This window comes from Xyrauchen texanus, chromosome 28 (assembly GCF_025860055.1).
Source record: "Xyrauchen texanus isolate HMW12.3.18 chromosome 28, RBS_HiC_50CHRs, whole genome shotgun sequence".
Taxonomy (NCBI): Eukaryota; Metazoa; Chordata; class Actinopteri; order Cypriniformes; family Catostomidae; genus Xyrauchen; species Xyrauchen texanus.
The window spans coordinates 22,380,884-22,398,997 of record NC_068303.1 but is presented as its reverse complement, the minus strand read 5'-3'; the positions used below and the strand labels follow the sequence as shown (position 1 = coordinate 22,398,997).

At 37.8% G+C, this 18,114-nt stretch overlaps 2 protein-coding genes across 5 annotated transcripts in view; one reads left to right on the top strand and one right to left on the bottom strand.

Annotated features, from left to right (window-relative positions):
- Positions 1-951: 951 nt before the first annotated feature.
- On the top strand, positions 952-3,174 carry si:dkey-90m5.4 (leucine-rich alpha-2-glycoprotein). Its single transcript, XM_052096131.1, has 3 exons — positions 952-1,091; positions 1,809-2,166; positions 2,300-3,174. Exons 2-3 carry the CDS (start codon positions 1,833-1,835, stop codon positions 2,947-2,949), a joined length of 984 nt encoding a protein of 327 aa, XP_051952091.1. The 5' UTR covers positions 952-1,091; positions 1,809-1,832; the 3' UTR covers positions 2,950-3,174.
- A 153-nt stretch (positions 3,175-3,327) lies between these two features.
- Positions 3,328-18,114, bottom strand: part of slain2 (SLAIN motif family, member 2) — a 37,514-nt gene continuing 22,727 nt past the window's right edge. The window contains exons 3-10 of one of the 4 annotated variants that reach the window (XM_052096127.1): positions 16,496-16,666; positions 13,246-13,416; positions 12,527-12,868; positions 11,234-11,374; positions 9,590-9,670; positions 8,650-8,688; positions 6,729-6,936; positions 3,328-5,244 (exon numbers count right to left, since the gene is read on the bottom strand). In XM_052096127.1, coding sequence (XP_051952087.1) covers positions 5,178-5,244; positions 6,729-6,936; positions 8,650-8,688; positions 9,590-9,670; positions 11,234-11,374; positions 12,527-12,868; positions 13,246-13,416; positions 16,496-16,666 — 1,220 coding nt within the window. In that variant the 3' untranslated portion in view covers positions 3,328-5,177. The remainder of the gene's footprint in view (positions 5,245-6,728; positions 6,937-8,649; positions 8,689-9,589; positions 9,671-11,233; positions 11,375-12,526; positions 12,869-13,245; positions 13,417-16,495; positions 16,667-18,114) is intronic. The other 3 variants (XM_052096128.1, XM_052096129.1, XM_052096130.1) reach the window with 3 other exon arrangements.

Below are 18,114 nucleotides of genomic sequence, written 5' to 3'. Positions count from 1 at the left end.
AGTGGTGAAATCTATATCTTCAGAAGCAATATGATAGGTGTGGGTGAGTCCTTTTGTACTATAAATCTCCCTTTTCACTTTCTCATTCTTCTTCTTTTGTTTTTGGCAATTCACATTCTTTGTGCATATTGCCACCTACTGGGCAGGGAGGAACATTTATAGAGAAAAAGGACTCATATATTTATTTGTTTCTCAACCACATCTATCATATCACTTTTGAAGATATAGATTAAGCCACTGGAGTCTTATGGATTACTTTTATGCTGTCTTTATGAGCATTTTGGAGCTTCAAAATGTTAGTATCCATTCACTTGCATTGTATGGACCTACAGAGCTGAGATATTCTTCTAAAAATCTTTGTTCATGTTCAACAGAATAAAGAAAGTCATACATCTGGGATGGTGTATATTCATTTTTAAACTATCCCTTTAAGAGCAATGAACATGCATGTGTAGTATAATTGAATCTGAAACTTCTCATTTAAACTTGGGAGTTTATTAAGTTAAAAACAAAATAATGTAACTGATTGCCTCATTTTTTTTTTTCCTGCTAAGTAGGATGTAGCCTAAAAACTGATTCTGTTCAAATTGGCTTTTTTTTTTTTTAATTAATTTTAAATAAAGACCTCTATTTGTTTATGGCATTTGTTGTGTAACCTCTTGTGCATTGCGCAATGGTTGTTCAGCCGAAACATAAATCATTTACATGTATTGATCTAATACTGGATTGTTATGAAGGGTTAGGTATAAAGTTTTCTTCTTTTTACACATAGAAATTATGCTTCAGTCACAAATACATCCTTATTTGATTCCCTCCTTTTCAACATAACAGCAAGTGTAACACCCCTGCATTTCAGACAAAGCTGTTTCAAATCATTTTCTTTTAAGAAACATCTTCTGTACTTCTGTACACATTTGCCCTCGGCAATGTGACGTGAACTGCTCTCTCTCTCTCTCTCTCTCTCTCTCTCTCTCATTATTTACACAAGTGACGACTGTTCTTCCAGTAAAGAGTGCTGGAGTAACACAAGTGATTTAGCAACATTTTCGAATAACGCGACATCCTGACATTAAAGTCCATAAAATTATAAGGTAAGGAGTCTTATTTTATGTTTTAGCTATTCAAAATTATAGTTCAATCAAGAAATATAATTGTGTTATCATTTTCTCACCATCAATTTTGTAGCTAATGAGAATTCCTGAAATGATCACATTTGCTTTTATTTATTTGTCATTTTCAGTTTTGTTCGAGGTGGTTAAATCAAAGGTTTTTTTTTAATATCTTTCCAATAAGTGAAAGGGTAATAATTGGGCTAAAATCCCTATAAAACACTGAATGCAAAATGCTCAAAGTGGGCTCACTGATCCAATCACAATGGAGATTATTCTTGTTTATAGAATCCTTGAGATGTTCTGAAACGCCAAAAGTGATTGAAATTAACAGGAAATGTTGAAACATTTTCTGAAGTGGTTAAGGTGTGCCCTCTCTCATTTTCTTTTTTTAAAATAAAGAAATAAATGGTCATATAGGGTCAGGAAATGGCTACTGATTTTTATTTTTATGAACTATCCCTTAAGTCATTTAAGACCAGTGACAGATAGAAAAACAACATGACCTGATAAGACTTTACAGGTCAAACTACATGTGATATTTAACTTTCTACTTCTAAACAAGAGGGCTCTATCCATTAAATTATGTCATCTTGGAGTAAAGACCTCTTCAAAAAGAAAAGAAAGCAACAACTCTGTAGCTGCTTGAAACAAACCAACAGCTTATTTGATCAAACTCCATTACAAATTTCTATACAGTATCGATCTGAACAGCTTGTGAAGATGAATTCCTGGCTCAAGCTCGCCCTTGCGGTGATGGTAGTCTTCTGTTGCCATGACGCCCTCTCCTGTCCAAAGCGATGCACGTGCCACTTCAGCACCAAAACAACTGAGGTTGTGTGCCCTGATGCTGGCCTATCTCATTTCCCTGGAGATGGTCTCCCTGGCAACACCACCACCTTAACCATCCAGTTCACCAACCTCAGCGTGCTGACCTCTCAAGACTTGGGAGCCATCCCACTCCTGGAGGAGCTGCACCTGCCCGGCAACAAACTGAGCAGCTTACCAGTAGATCTTCTGAAGGGCCTTCCTCACCTACACACCATAGACCTCACAGGTGAGTGTATATCATACAGGGGGACATAATAAATACTACGAAATTCTGAAATTCATCTAAAATTTTCAAATTAGAAGAATTTTCACAAATGAACTTCACTGCATTTTCTACATTTTCTCTGAAATCTGCTCAGATAATGAACTGCGGGAGCTTCCCCCATGTGTTTTCCATTATGCTCCACTTCTTAACCTGGTGCTAAAAGACAACCGCATCTCCAGCATCCATCCAGACTGGTTGCCCAACAACAGCAATCTCATTTGGTTAGACTTGTCAGGAAACAAGCTTGTAAAATTCCCAATGGCCCAACTTCAGAGTCTGAGCAACCTAAAGGTTCTGCATCTCTCAGAGAATAAACTTGAGGAGCTTCCAGTTGGGTGTCTAGATGCTCACTCTTCTCTAGAGAGACTTCATTTGGAGCAGAACAAAATCCTGTCCCTGGATGTAAAGGCCTTTAGCCACACTGCTAACCTAACTCACCTTTTCCTGCAGAAAAATAAACTAGAGAGCATCCCACCCACTCTTTTCCAGGGACTCGACCGCTTGGAGTATATTGACCTCAGTGACAACAGGCTGCAGTTTCTGCCCCCTGGCACATTAGATATTAATACCAGTTGGGTGGAGCTGAACTTTAACCCCTGGCATTGTGATGCTAAAATAGAGTACCTGTGGAAGAAACTGAGCACGGAGTCCCTACAGTCAGAGCCCAAATGTACTTCACCAGAGAACCTGAAAGACCGTAACATCGCAACACTTTCCCGCAAAGAAATTGGCCTGCCAGAGTAAGAGAAATCTGAAATGAAATGGTTAGGAAAATGTGAGGAAAACAAATGTTTAAAAGAGTAGAGAACAACTGATGCAAATAAGGTACAGTAGACTTTTATAGCTACGCACCACATTGGATGTTTATGGTCAAAACATACCGTGTAACAATTGTTTTTTGTAAACGCAAGCAAGGTATTGTACTTTGCAAATAAAACAACATTTAAGAACGTTGCTAACTGCACACAATTGTGACAAGTGGCATAGCAGTTATTTTCTTAAAGCTGAAGTGTGTAATTTCTGCGCCTGCGCCAAAGAACGGAATTTCAAAGACTAACAATGTTTTCCAAACAGCACCCCGTGGTCAAACCATGTAGCCCCGCCTCCAACTCACCCCATTGGTTTAGTAACGTTGGGCGGGTCTAAGCAGGTTCAGACTGTGTTCACAATGTTTCGAGAACATTTACAGACGAGTGGCTACTAATAGTTGTCTCTGCATATTAAGTTAGATTATGAGGAAGTATTTTAACAGAAAAACACAGACACTTAAGATTATTATGAAGACCTTCTAATGCTTCTAAAATATACGCAGATGGTTCATGTTAATTCCACTGTGAACAGTTTTGGTTTGAAATTTTGAACCAAGACCTCTAAATAAATTACATTTCTCCTTAAAGGACAACTACAGATTCAAATGCAACACGTCTATGGCCAGCAGTGATGTCCTCATTTCAATAAACTATGGACACGTAAAAGACAGACCACACACCAGTTTCCAGCTTTTATTTGAAATGTGATTTAACGCAGAGGAAACCAAGCATCATGTTTGTGGAGATATAAAAGCCTTTACCAAAAACAATCCACAAAATGGCATTTCATGTATTCATGACCATACTAAGCTCAAGCATCCCACTAACTCTATATCTCACCACACTGAGGCATCTCCCCATTTAATAAATAAGACTCTTTTCAGAGAATTTAGTCATAAATATCCAGGGATTTTTATAATGTACTTCTGTTACAAAAACCATATAAATGTTATGAAAGCAATTACAAAAATCAAACTAAAACTGAGCAAGAAATGCAAAAAACCCTGAAGTAACTTATATTGGCAAAATAAAGCAATTGGCACAAACCAAAAACAGTTGTAGCAATCACAGAATTTGATCAATTATAGGCACTCATTTTTTTCTTTTCTTTTTTAAACAAACTTACGCCGTCTCATATGTATGAAGTGTGCAGCGGGATGTCATTACAATGTGTTCAGGTGGCACAGCCTTTTATCAATTTCAATGACAACAAATTACATGACCAGGTATTTTCCCAAATGAATAGTACATAACCACACTGCACTTTACCCACTGAGACATGAACCGATTGACATTTTTAACTAAATTTGATAATAACAACAGTTCATCCAATTCAGTTATTCTCAAGCCTGTATTTTAATTAGGACATGCAAACACAAATTGGGAAATTTGCCTTTAACTTCTTACTGATCTCTGTCTCAGCCTCATGACTATCTCCTTGAGAAAAAGCATAATTTCTACAGTATATTCGAGGACTCAATTTAAACACATTTGTTCGCAAATTCTAAAATGTGTCCAACATTTCAGACATCAAAAGTGCTTTGGAAACTTAGCTTTGCATGTGAGGTTCAATAATGACATTCAGAAAGAAAAAGCTAAAGAAATGTATGCGCATCCATTTATAGAACACAATTCTGTGTGAATACTCTTTGAAAGAAATATTTTAAATAATGATTTCAAATAAATAAGTCACATAGATATGAAAGACATTCTGACAGAATGCAATTGCCACAGTGGTGACTGTATCGCCAAAAAAAAATCACTCTGACTTGAGTTTAAAGAGCCAAATGTTCAAGTCAATTTGCAACATACTAAAAAGAGATTGCCACTAATCTGTTACAGAGAAAATAATTCAGTTGTCTCATTTCTTCTGTGGTGGGGTGGTTTGCAAGCAGGATTGATGATTCGAAGCTGTTTGCAGTACAGGTGCTGTTTGGTAGGTAAGAGCGCCCCGAGTGGCTGAATCCAGGTCTGTTTCTTTGGCTTTCTTTGGTGTCCAGCCTGCCTTCCACATCTATGAATATCAACTCTGATGTCAACTGGAAGAGGGTATAATCAGTTGTTTGGAAGAATGAGCCTCTTATTTGTGGGGGTTATAGTCGTATCTCAATAAAGTGCCAGGTTATACTGAAAGCCTGTTTGTGCTGTTGATTCTGGGCATGCTCAGTAGCAGCCCTCTCTCCAGCTCTCATCTCTGATTCCACTATATGTCCTTGGAGCTGGAAGAGACCTGCAGAACAAACAACATACTTAGTATACACACTTCACATACATTTACTAATGTACATTTCGCATGGATTCTTATTCTATTAGAAGTCATTATAATCATACTTATAATAGTTATCCCAAAAATAGTTATCCCAAAAATTATCATGATTTTCTTTCCAATGCAAAACACAAAAGGAGATGTTTCCATGAATATCTCTGTTCATCTTTTCAATACAATATGGACATATTACTCTATTTTCGTGAGTCCACAAAAAGCAGCGCAAAGCACTACGTCCTAATAAAGGATTCGAATTAGTGCTCTCTGAAAACTGTATAAATGCAATTTTCATGCCAGTGCAAAGCGCAAGTGGCCGTGGGTGGGACTGTTTGCGCTATCTTTGGGTATATGCATGCAAACTGTTGGTGTACTGTTAATGAAGTGGTGCAAAGCGCAATTAGTGCAATGACCTATTTTTCAAGAAAAAAATACTTTTCAAAAGCAGGTCTTTTTTCAGCATAATGTCCAAACTCAGTTCCTGCATATTCAGTTTGGAGATTCCACCAGCAGGTGGCAATAAAATCCATGTCCAAACTGAAAATACAGTGAAATATCAAATTATGTCCATGCTGATCACTGTTAAAGCCGTTTTATGAAATAAATATTTATGAGATTTGTATTCAAATATCTTTAGGTCATGTTTTTTTCCGCAATTATCATTATTATATTTACAATTGTGTTTATGATCTAATTTATATTGGTATTTTTCCACCTGTTGTCGTAGAGTGACTTTGAAGTAACAGCAAAAGGGGCTGGTGGAAGGAGTTGGAGGGGGTAAAATGTTTGGATTTGGTATGAGATTTATTTTTACCACTTAATATCATTTGAAATGTAATTTGACTTTAGAGATATTTTTTGGTTAATTTCATAATTTCATGTTTCAATGAATGAATTAAATATTTCAAGATCAAAATCGTGAAAAAAAGTGTTTTAAAAAAAAGTAGTATTAAAAAGTTAATACTAGCAGTATGTCAGTAGATGAAAATGACATTTTCCATACAAACGGGGATGCAGTTAATGCACAAAAGAATGTAAGTCCATATTCTTTCCTATTGGATGTTTTTCAATGAACGCTTGACATGGACAACTGACCCAAGTGTGGCGAACTGGATTCATCTGGCGATCACGTTTTCATAAAAAATGTATGAAGTCTTGTTTTGATATTGCGTGTTTTCATTTGTAATCCTGGCACAAATAACTAAATTTCTGTTTCTGGAGCATTGCTATCGTGAAACAGAAATCAGATATCAATGTTGAACACTTAGACCTTTGAAAAGTAATCAGTTCTATAACATTCATTACATATATAGACGGTAAATTATATATTCAATGTAAGCAGTCACCGCCGCCTGCAGGGGAATTGCGCAACAACAGGTTAAACAAGAAAACTAACATCAGTTGGACTATGAGGCTTTGAGGAAGATGATGTTATGTTGTCCTGTGTGTACCTGCGCACAGGCTGGACCAGTTTGCTGCGAGGCGCCGGTAAACCCCCTCCTGTGCTAGCACTGGGGCGGGGCAGGCCACTGCGGGGTGGGGCCATAGAGCGTGTGGGTGTGGCTGTGCCTGAACCATGATTAGACATGACCTTCATGGGCTGCCGGAGAGCCAGGGGAGATGGGGCAGCGGGAGTCCGCAACTTACTGGATGAGGGCACTGCAGACAGCAAGAATGACACATGGAATAAGAAGTCAGGGAAAGGAATAAAGGATTAGATAGATAGAAAATAATTCTATTAAAAGATAGAATAAAAAAGGGGATGCCACATTAAAATATGAACTGAAACATTACAGACATTTCATAAAAGGTACTGATGCATATTACAGACTGAATAAAGAACCCAGAAGTGCTTTTATTCAGTAGTTTGTCTTCTGTCTGTAACTACCTGATGCAAGCCATTCAAGGGATAACAATCACGGGTTAATGGGAATAGGGTTTTAATGGCAAACAAAGACTTTTGATCGGGATGCAACCCTGAATACCAAACCGATGCAATTAGAGACGTACAATTCATTTCATGAAGCTACTTAAACATCATCATAATGAAACAAACACAGTCCTATGTAACATGTAGAGGAACTAGGGCTGGGTATTGATACAGATTTCCGATTCGATTCTGATTCACAAGCTCTCAATTAGATTCGATATAGACTCATATGGGTATATTTCAATTATAATGTCCCTTTTGCTCACATAGCGTGAAGCCTCCACACACACACACTACATCTCCATGGTAACGCGCTCAACAAGATGTGATAAGATATGCAGATTGACGGTCTCAGACATGGAGGCAACTGAAATTCATCCTCCGCCAGCCGGATTGAGGAGAGTCGCTACGCCACCACGAGGACTTAGAGTGCATTGGGAATTGGGCATTCCAAATTGGGAGAAAAACAAAAAACAAAATTCACTGACAAATGGGTCACATGGATCTCATTTTTGGACACATTTCATGGAACAACTTTTACTCTTAACACACAGTGAAAGGATCTCACTGCTGAGAACTTCTCCAGTATACTACACAATTACTGATGAGTTAATGTAAACATTTATCAGCAAGCTGCCAAATATATACATTTTAGTCACATAGCATAAAAATTGGTAGCATATGTGAGCGATTTCCTCTCAGTAAGCGTGTTTGGTCATGTAAACGCAATAAACGATGTTCCTTTATCAGTATAAGTTCATAAACTGCCTAAGAATAAACCGGTTGATACGGGAAGATTTTAGCCAATTACGACGATTTCGCGCGGCATGTAAGCAAACACATTTACAGAGTGTTCTCACCAGCTTATTATATGTGCGCAAGTGTTGAGCGTGTATCTTCACTAGCATCTCTAATTTCAAATCTCATGTACACATGGTTTTTCTTAAATAAGCTGATTTGTGGGAGTGATCTGCACATTGGTGAGCATGTAAACATGCTCATAGTGGTGGAGTGTTGTTCTTAGAGTAAAAGATTGATCTTGGGATTTAAAAATCGATATCGAGATCATTCAAATGAAGATCGTGACACATCAGGAAATCAATATTATTACCCACCCCTAAGAGGAACTTTAACATTATGAATGTACCACAATCACAGACCTCAACAGAATGCATTACTGACAATCAACACAATGTTCATATAAAAAATGAAACAATAATTTGCAAAACATAAATGAACAAAGAATGGATGGATTAAAACTTTGATTTGATTACAGTAGTTGTAATTTTGTAATTTTCACATTACTCAAGTGAAATACGGCCCCCTGCTTGCAAAAAACAACTACAAAAACAAAAAAAAAACAGTACAAACACAATCCATCATTCACGCACAAAAACAAATATCACTGTAGTGAAAAAGCTGCATCATCAGTGTATACTCACTGAAATCTCCTTCCTCTCCAAAGCAACACGAGAGAGGAACTGGGTAAAAGATGGAAAACAGAAGTTGGGTTTGTATCCGCTCACTTCGCTGACCAATTCATAGTCAAAAAGTTGTCAAATGGCTCAGGACTTGGGCCAACATGTGTTTATTTTTTATTCATAGTCATTTGCAGTTACCTTTGCAAATGATTTAAATAGAGTAATAAATAAAAAAAATCAGATATCTGGATGACATGGCACATATGCATGAAGATCCCTCAAAAAGTATTCAGAGGATCATTTGTAAGGCATCTCAACAGCATCACTAACTTTAAATCTAAAATATACATCACAATGATCAAATCCACAACTGCACAAATACAACTCCGGAGTCAGTACTGAAACTCAAGCAGGTGCCACTTGTGTCTGTCCACTGCAGATGCATTGCAAGAGATGAGTACAAGCTTTTGCCGAAAGCACATTCTCTTGATCGAGGCAGTGAGAAATGCATTTCTGTATATAATAATGGGAAAATGTAATTTCATCAAAAGCAGTTCCCTTCCTTCCGCAATTTGGAATGCAAATAGAGTGCAACCGTCAGCTTCCGGAAGAAAAATTCCCATCCATTTTTTCCAAAGAGAATATGATGTATAAACCTTTCAAGACAGACCTAGCAGGTTTATAAGCAATGATATATATACTTCCATAGAATAAACAAGTCAGTGCCGTATTTCAACTCCATTTTTAAAAACATTGTTTAATTGTCAAAATTTTCGAAGTACTTCACTACCCATACCAACACTGGAAAAGTCATTTCAGAAAACAGCTTTAACACAAACCAAACTTGGTCTTGGGTTCATACAAAAATAACCCTAAAATATCTTGCATCATTCTCCTTCACTCTTAACATATGAAAAGGTCATATAGGCTTATTGTCTGGATGACCCAATCAGTTCATTACCTCGTAGAGACGTAGGGCTCTGCAGTCTCTCTTTTGGTTTTGGGGAGGAGCGAGCAGGCGCTGAGAACCTTTGGTGCAGCGCTGAGATGAGAAACAAGCACATATTATGTGTTGATCCATGCTAACTTGTACTCAGCCACCACCTCACCTGCAGGCCTCCAACACTTAACCTCAAACCAGAACTGATTCAGAATCAGTATTAATCCAATAGTTTAGGGTATGCTAAAAGATGGCCAGCCAGGGTCGGGTTTAATTAAAGGCAGAGACAGCCATTCTTCAGAACACCACTTCTAACTAGCCACCAGAGGGCAACACAGCCAAGAGAAAAAATTAGACCCTGTGAGAAGGGAAGACAGGAGGCAGCACTTAGCAAAGTGTGGATCTAATTATATCCAGACAACCAGCATCTCAGCCAAAGACAAAGTGGGTGAGAAAGACAGAGGCAGAGAGAGAAGAAGGGAAGAGAGCATGCGAAGCAGGAAATAATTTTTTTTTTTAAATGTTGACAAGGGGAAAAGTCTATATCCTTAAACTCTGGAATTCTGCTTACATTCAAAAAAATCACTTTAAGCAAACTGATGGGGAGTCTTGGCCTGTGCTGTTTAAGAGATTAATGCTGGCCTTTACTCTTAGGCACTGAATGCATTATCCATTATAATCTATTAAACATTCGAGCGACCCTACCCTCTCAAGAGACTTGGACTGGATAAGGTAATAATTGAAAAGAAGAGGGCCTCATTAGGCCCTTAGTCATTTTACTTACATGGATAAAATTTCCTTCAGTGAAGATGATCATACAGGTGTAACAGCACATGATAAATGTAATATAAAAGGGTTTTCGCATAAACTATCGTCTTTCTGTGCCACATTAAACATGCCTTCAAGATCCAACATCTAAAACATTCCTAATAAAACATTTAGTAATTTACAAGGGCTTTGTTTGGAAAATAATTCATTCTAAATTAGTTAGAAATGTATGCCAAGATGCCAAAAAAAAAATATTCAAGAGAACGTGAAAATATTAAGAGTCCCATCCAGCCAGCCAAGACACCAAAGGTGCAGTTAGAAAGTGAATTTGTGTCAAAGCACAGAATCCCAATCCCATTAACATTTATGCACAGAATAACATTTATGATTAATATAACATGCAACGGAATCCAATGAATGGTGTGTGTGTGTGTGTGTGTGCATCTTCTGTGTATGTGAGGGAAGCAGACATAACATTTTTACTCAATATCAATATTTTAGGTTAAAATATATATGATCGCACAAGGAAGTTTATATCTTAAGTCCTGAAACTGGTCAACATTTAGATTGTGCTTTTAAAACATCTTTTCTGCATTTGCTAGTTTATTCAATTAGTTCAGCAAATTAATTTGTACAAAAACTCCATGTAGTCTTTGAGGTTATAAAAGTTGTGCAAAATAATACAAAAAGAATAAGTCAAATGCTATTTATAATAGTTTTAAATGGATACCATGTCACACCTCAACTTCTCAAAGTATTTTATGTCAAACGCGTGTTTATATGGATGCTCGGTTTATTGACAGTTGGAAGCTCTGCATGTATGTGTGTGTGTAGTGAATGCATGGATGGGAGTGTGAATATTCACAAATGAACTGACTGGTGTGTGTGTACACTCACTGGCAGACTGACTCTGGTGTCTGGGTGACCCTCCGTTTGGCACTTGCAGGTTTGACTCACAGCTCCTGCTGTTCTTCACCGGCTCTGCAGTGGGACCAGAGCTGGTTCGTGTGAGGTTAGGGAGACTCCGCCTCAACTTTTCTGTATGTGCACAAACACACAAAGGAAACCATAAAATAAAGTGTAATGATTGTATTAAAGGGATAGTTCACCCAAAAATGAAAATTCTTTGATAATTTACTCACTCTCATGTCATTTCAGATGTGTATGACTTTCTTCCTTCTGCTGAACACAAACTAAGATTTTTAGAATAATATTTCAGCTCTGTAGTTCCATATAATTGTGAATAGCAACCAAAACTTTTAAGATCCAAAAAGCACATAAAAGGCATTATAAAGTAAACCACATGACCTCAGTGGTTAAATCCATGTCTTCAGAAACTATATGTTAAGTGTATGTGAGAAACAGATCAATAATAAATTCTTTTTGAACTTTTTTACTGTAAATCTCCACTTCCACATTCTTTTATTTTTTATTTTCTGCACACTATATGCATTCTGCATTCATATAGCCAGATAATAGGCAGGAAGGAGAATTTACACTGATCAGCCACAGCATAAAAACTAACTGGCTAATATTGTGTAGGTCCCCCTCGTCTATGATATTCTGAGATGCGGGTTGGTGCTGTTTTGGTGGCACGAGGGAGACCTACACAATATTAGGCAGGTGGTTTTAATGTTGTGGCTGATCGGTGTATAGTAAGAACTGAAAGGACTTACAGATTTATTTGTTTCTCACCCACACCTATTGTATCGATAAGATATGGATTTAAGCACTGGAGTATTATGGATTACTTCTATGTTGCCATAATATGTTTTTGGAGCGCCCACATTTTTGTACCTATTCACTTGCATTGTATGGACCTACAGAGCTGAAATATTCTCCTAAATTCTTTTTTTTTGTGTTCAGCAGAAGAAAGTCATACACAACTGAGATGGCATGAGGGTGAGTAAATGATGAGAGATTTTTAATTTTGGGGTGAAATATCCCTTTAAAATTACAAATATTTCTAGCATTTGTTTTCTTAATAAAAACAGAAGCAATCTGGGTAGTTGATGTATTACATGTCTAAGAAATAATATTTTGAAATAATACAAATTTTAGGTTAAACCATGTAAATGTGTACTGAAAAATTTACATCTTAGGTCCTGTACTGATTGCTATCTCAAGTTCCCAATTTTTTAACATCAACTTTTCAACTACACGTATCCATATACAGAAATTGACTTCTACCTTCATTCTTAATGGCATTGGACTGGGAGTCATGGCCCTGCAGAGAGTGTCGGGGCTGCTGAAGGCGGCTCATGATTGGTTGGGGAGATCCACGGCTGTACTCTAACGAGCGGACGGGTGAGCGAGAACGGGGTGAGTTCCTAGGGGAGACGTGAGGGGAATGCCGAGGGGAGGGGCTAAAGCGGTTGACAGGCGTGTGAAAGGCATGGTGGACTGCGTCCTCGTCATCCTCCAGGCTCTGTGCGTCTAGCTCTTGATCACTCAGTGTTCCCCGTCGCAACGATTGGCATGAGGAACCGGAGCTACGACGAGAAGCTGTTGCAGCGTATTCTTGTCTTAAACCTATATGAGGGAAAAATAGATATTGAAATTTACAACATTTTTATATCGAAGAGTTTATAAGAATAGTACATGATAATAGTTTTTATTGCTGTAGTCTGATTATTAATCGTTCTTGTATCAAAAACCTGACATGAAACAATTTTAAATTAACTCTGCATATTGTTATCGGACACTTCCAGTATAATTTTTAGTAGTATCAGATGTAAAACAACAACATTGTCCAATCTCTAGTTATCAATATTTTGAGCAACTTGATAATCAAATTTGTAATAATAACTGCTTTTATCAGACTAAAAGGTGATATGAAATATCCAAGCAACACAAACTCAAAGCTCTATAAAAAAAATGACTTCAACAGAAAAGACAACTTCACTCACTCTCCTCCTGCATGCGGGCGAGTATCTGCACATCGGTGACATCATTGAGTTTATATGTGGTCGACGAACCAACAGAGTCTTCGTCCATCTCTGATGTGCTTAACTCACTGTCTACTGAGGACTGAGGGCTCACTGCCTGAGTGTTTCGGTCAGCTGATCCACGCTGTTGACCTACACACATACACACAAAATAACAAAGAAGAAATACATTAAATGCATCAACACTAATAAATAATAGAGAACGGGAATAGTTGATAATTTTCAAAAAGATAATCATAGGTAGATCTATAAAACCTGGATAGCTATCTTGCGTTTACAGCTTAAGTCATATGGGCTATGTTTGGAATTGCACACTAGGGCTGTCAACAGAGCTGACAAACCAAATAAAAAATGTTCCCTGAAATATCACAAAAATTTGTATTATATTCAAATTTTAAAATACATTATTTCAGGTTGGGGGGAAAAAAATCTACCAGCCATCTGATTTTTAAATTGATGTTGTCTCCTATGTCAACAAGAGTGCACAACAAATCAATATAAACCAATCACTATCCAGTTGTAGTGAATGTTTTTTACAAAGAACATATCTGACTGTTAACAAATGTGCATAAAGCGATAGTCAAAAAATGTACCCTGTTAATTTTCTCAAATATTAAGTAAAAAAAGTAAAACAAGAAAAGAAATGCTTCAATGGACAGTTCTGAGTTAACTTAGTTTTGCACAGTAGCCTATACTGGTGCCATAGTACAATAGTACACCATGCATTGTTTTATTTGTTGCACTGCATCTAATTTAGCCCAGAAAGTCATCATCTGTGCTTGGCACACATACTGTACAAAATTAAAATGCTCATTTTAGCATTCGAATGTGCATTTTTATAATAAATTCTAAGAATATAAAAATTCTAGCACTTTTTTTTTTTACAGTAAATCTCCACTTCAAAATTCTTTTATTTTTCATTTTTGGCAATTCGCATTCTGCGTACATATATCCAGATACTAGGCAGGAAGGAGAATTTACACTGATCAGCCACAACATAAAAACTACCTGCCCAATATTGTGTCGGTCTCCCTCTTGCCACCAAAACAGTGCCAACCCGCATCTCAGAAAAGCATTCTGAGATGATATTCTTCTCACCAAAATTGAACAGTGTTTATCGGAGTTACAATAGACTTTGTCAGTTTGAACCAGTCTGGCCATTCTCTGTTGACCTCTCTCATCAAAAAGGCATTTCCATCCATAGAACTGCTGCTTACTGGATGTTTTGTTTTTGGCACCATTCGCTGAGTGACTCCAGCCAGGTCTCCTAAGCAACCAAATTGGTTCGGTTGCTAGGGAGGGTAGAGTCACATGGGGTAAACTCCTCGTGGCCGCGATTAGTGGTTCTCGCTCTCAATGTGGCACGTGGCGAGTTGCGCGTGGATCGCGGGGAATAGCACGAGCCTCTACATGCAGAGTCTCCACAATGTCATGCACAGCGAGCCACGTGATAAGATGCACGGACTGACAATCTCAGAAGAGGAGGCAACTGAGACTTGTCCTCCGCCACCAAGATTGAGGTGAGTAACCACGCCACCACGAGGACCTACTAAGTAGTGGGAATTGGGCAGAAAATGGATTAAATTTTTTTTTTTAACGTAATTTCATTTGCACACTTCTGTATAAACAGAGAGAGAGTACACATCTGGGCAATAACAATGTGATTTCTGATGGTATCAGATAGTAATACCACAGTACTTTGGTATACAACCATTTATGCATCATTCTGTAGTGCTTCAAGGTAATTAAAAAAATACCATGGTACTTCGCAGTATTACCACATTAATTTACCATTGTATTAACATGATGCTCACAGGTAATGGTACATGTCCATAAAACATGGTAATGTCATGGTACAGTAAGTGTTTTCGTGTAGGCTAATAAGTGTTTTGATACTCTTTTGGTTGGAAAATGTATTTACCTGCAGAAGTTGTTTACAAGTTGTGCACGTATTGAACTTAATAAAGACTTTCTTCATCAATGGAAAACAATAGGAACAGGGCTCCAGACTAAAACAAATTACTGTAAGGACTGAAACATACATTATATATACACACACATATATGTTTCAGTCCTTACAGTCATTTTTTCTTTTTGTCTGGAGCCCTGTTCCTATTGTTTTCCATTGATGAAGAAAGATTTCCATATACACACACACACACACACACACACACACACACACACACACACACATTGTGTTTCCATGTTTTATGGGGACTTTCCATAGACATAATGGTTTTTATACTGTACAAACTCTATATTCTATCCCCTAAACCCAACCCTACCCCTAAACCTAACCCTCACAGAAAACTTTCTGCATTTTTACATTTTCAAAAAACATAATTTAGTATGATTTATAAGCTGTTTTCCTCATGGGGACCGACAAAATGTCCCCACTAGGTCAAAAATTTTGGGTTTTACTATCCTTATGGGGACATTTGGTCCCCATAAAGTTATAAATACACGCTCACACACAGACACACACACAGACACACACACAGACACACACAGACACACACACACACAGACACACACACACACACACACACACACACACACACACACACGGTTTCCATTGATTGATTGTAGATCCACTGCAACCAGCATTATCTTTATTTGCAGTGTTATAAAGTATTCCATGAGCTTGTTGATGAGTGAGAGCGCACACCATTCAAATTGAATTGTGAAATGATTCAGAACGCTTTCCATTCACATGTGAGCAATTCAATGTAAAGAACCAACACAAATGAGCGATTCATTTATGATCAGACATTTTTAGTTCTGATTTAAAACTGGCATTAGTAAACACCAGGTACAAAGCATGCTGTAGCGGTGTCGCTTTTTTTCAATGCCACGCCACTACCTTGTCAAAAATATAGCTTTGCTACTGAAAAGCTACTTTATTTAAAAACTAGAGAAGCTACCATCTCGCTACTCAGAGATGTAGTTAAGCTAATAGCTTTGCTATTTGTAGCAAAGAAATGCCATCACTGCATTTCTATACAAAATAGAGTTAAAAATACTAATCTGATAATCTGCAAGTTATATCGTGGAATGATGCCTCATTTTTTTTACTTTGATTTATTAGTAATAGTGAGCAGTATACTGTATACTTTGTAGTGTGTATACTGTGCACAGTATTCAGTTAGTAAGCTAATATTCCATTCCGAACATGGCCACAGAGTTCTTTAGAAGTAGAGGAGGATTTTACCTGCACTGCCAGGCAGAACTAGTTGCTTGACGATAGGCACTCTAGATGGAGTGGCTGAAGGGGAGTTGAAGCCACTGCTGTAGGGACTGTTTGCTGCGTTTGTGCTGTACGGGCTTCCGCAGCCTACTTGAGGACTGTAGGAACTGTTATACAGACTTCTCCGCTTATTTGCTACAAGAGAAACAAACATAGTAAGGGCACTAAAGAACTTCCTGTTGAATGTAATGTGCAAGCATATCTTTTTCTTGTCTTGTTACTTTTAAAAGACACCCTTCATTAAAGATGAACAAATGCCTGTGTGTGCAGATGTACTCAATAAGTTTTGCTTAATATTATTCATCTCTGTGTCTATTTAAGCATATGGCATTGCCAAAACAAAGTGTCCTGCTAGAGGGCAGTTCATTTCAGACAATACAGTCTATTCACAGCCTAAGACAGTCTAAGAGGACAATGCTTCACTCTCAGATGCACACACACACGAGCCGTAGTCACTTATTGGAGGGAAACGCCATTAACATCCAACCATTTCTCTCAAACATAGAGACTTAATGTAGCCATTGAGTTGTATTAAAGTTGCAGTTGCAGATGTCTATGATTCATAAGGTCACGCTCTTGTTCCAGCTACAGTAGTACACTGCTCAGGCTTCTGGGAACGCCAGTAGCTAGAGAATCTAAACTCCATTTGTTTAGTGAGTGAGACTCTACTGTCTCGGGAGCAGAGACACACTTCAACTATTTTCCTTGTGGATACACCATCGCATGATCTCTGGTTAACTGATGTGTGCGCAGGAAAGAGAGAGAGAGTGGGGGAAGGGGAGGGTGGATACTGGACGATAATATACTGTATCTATAAATCTAAATATTTTTCAGCCTTTTTACTTATTTAATATCTCAATATTCATGAATTTGTTCTGAAATGACTGATGTTGCTTATTTAGCCAAAAAAAAAAAACAATTGTGATTATATCAAGTCAATTACATTCTATCTATTGTCCAGCCCTAGTTTGTGTGTGTGTGTGTGTGTGTGTGTGTGTGTGTGTGTGTGTGTGTGTGTGTGTGTGGCTATACACTCAAGAGGTCATTACAGCACTTTTCCCCCGACCTCCTACTCTTTCCTTCCCTCTTTCCATGCATGCATGCATCCTCCCTTCTCTCTCTATTCACAAATTACTTTCGCTCTATTCCTATCATCACTCAGTGTGCTTTATTCAGGGAAACAACAACATGCCCTTTTAACTCACTTCCTTACAGTTCAGCCACTGAAATGTTAACACAACACCATAAGCCATGCACAAAAAATAGCCATTAAACTCATAAACGGGGACAAAATAATGAGTAGTCACATTTGCATGTGACTGGTCTCCACATAATATTGTTAATAGGGGTCAGTATTAGGGGATTACTTTGTTGTTACGCTGTTACTTTAGTCAAGACTATCAAAGCTCTGCTGAAACTCTGAAATCTCATTCACACATGCACTGATTAAACATGACACACCAAAACATGTCGTGCCAGGTTTGGCTTCAATAATGCCCATTGGTTCCCATGCGTCTCGCAACCAATTGCATCATGGCAAGTTTGAATATGTGGAAGACCAAATAATGAGACCTACCCATGAC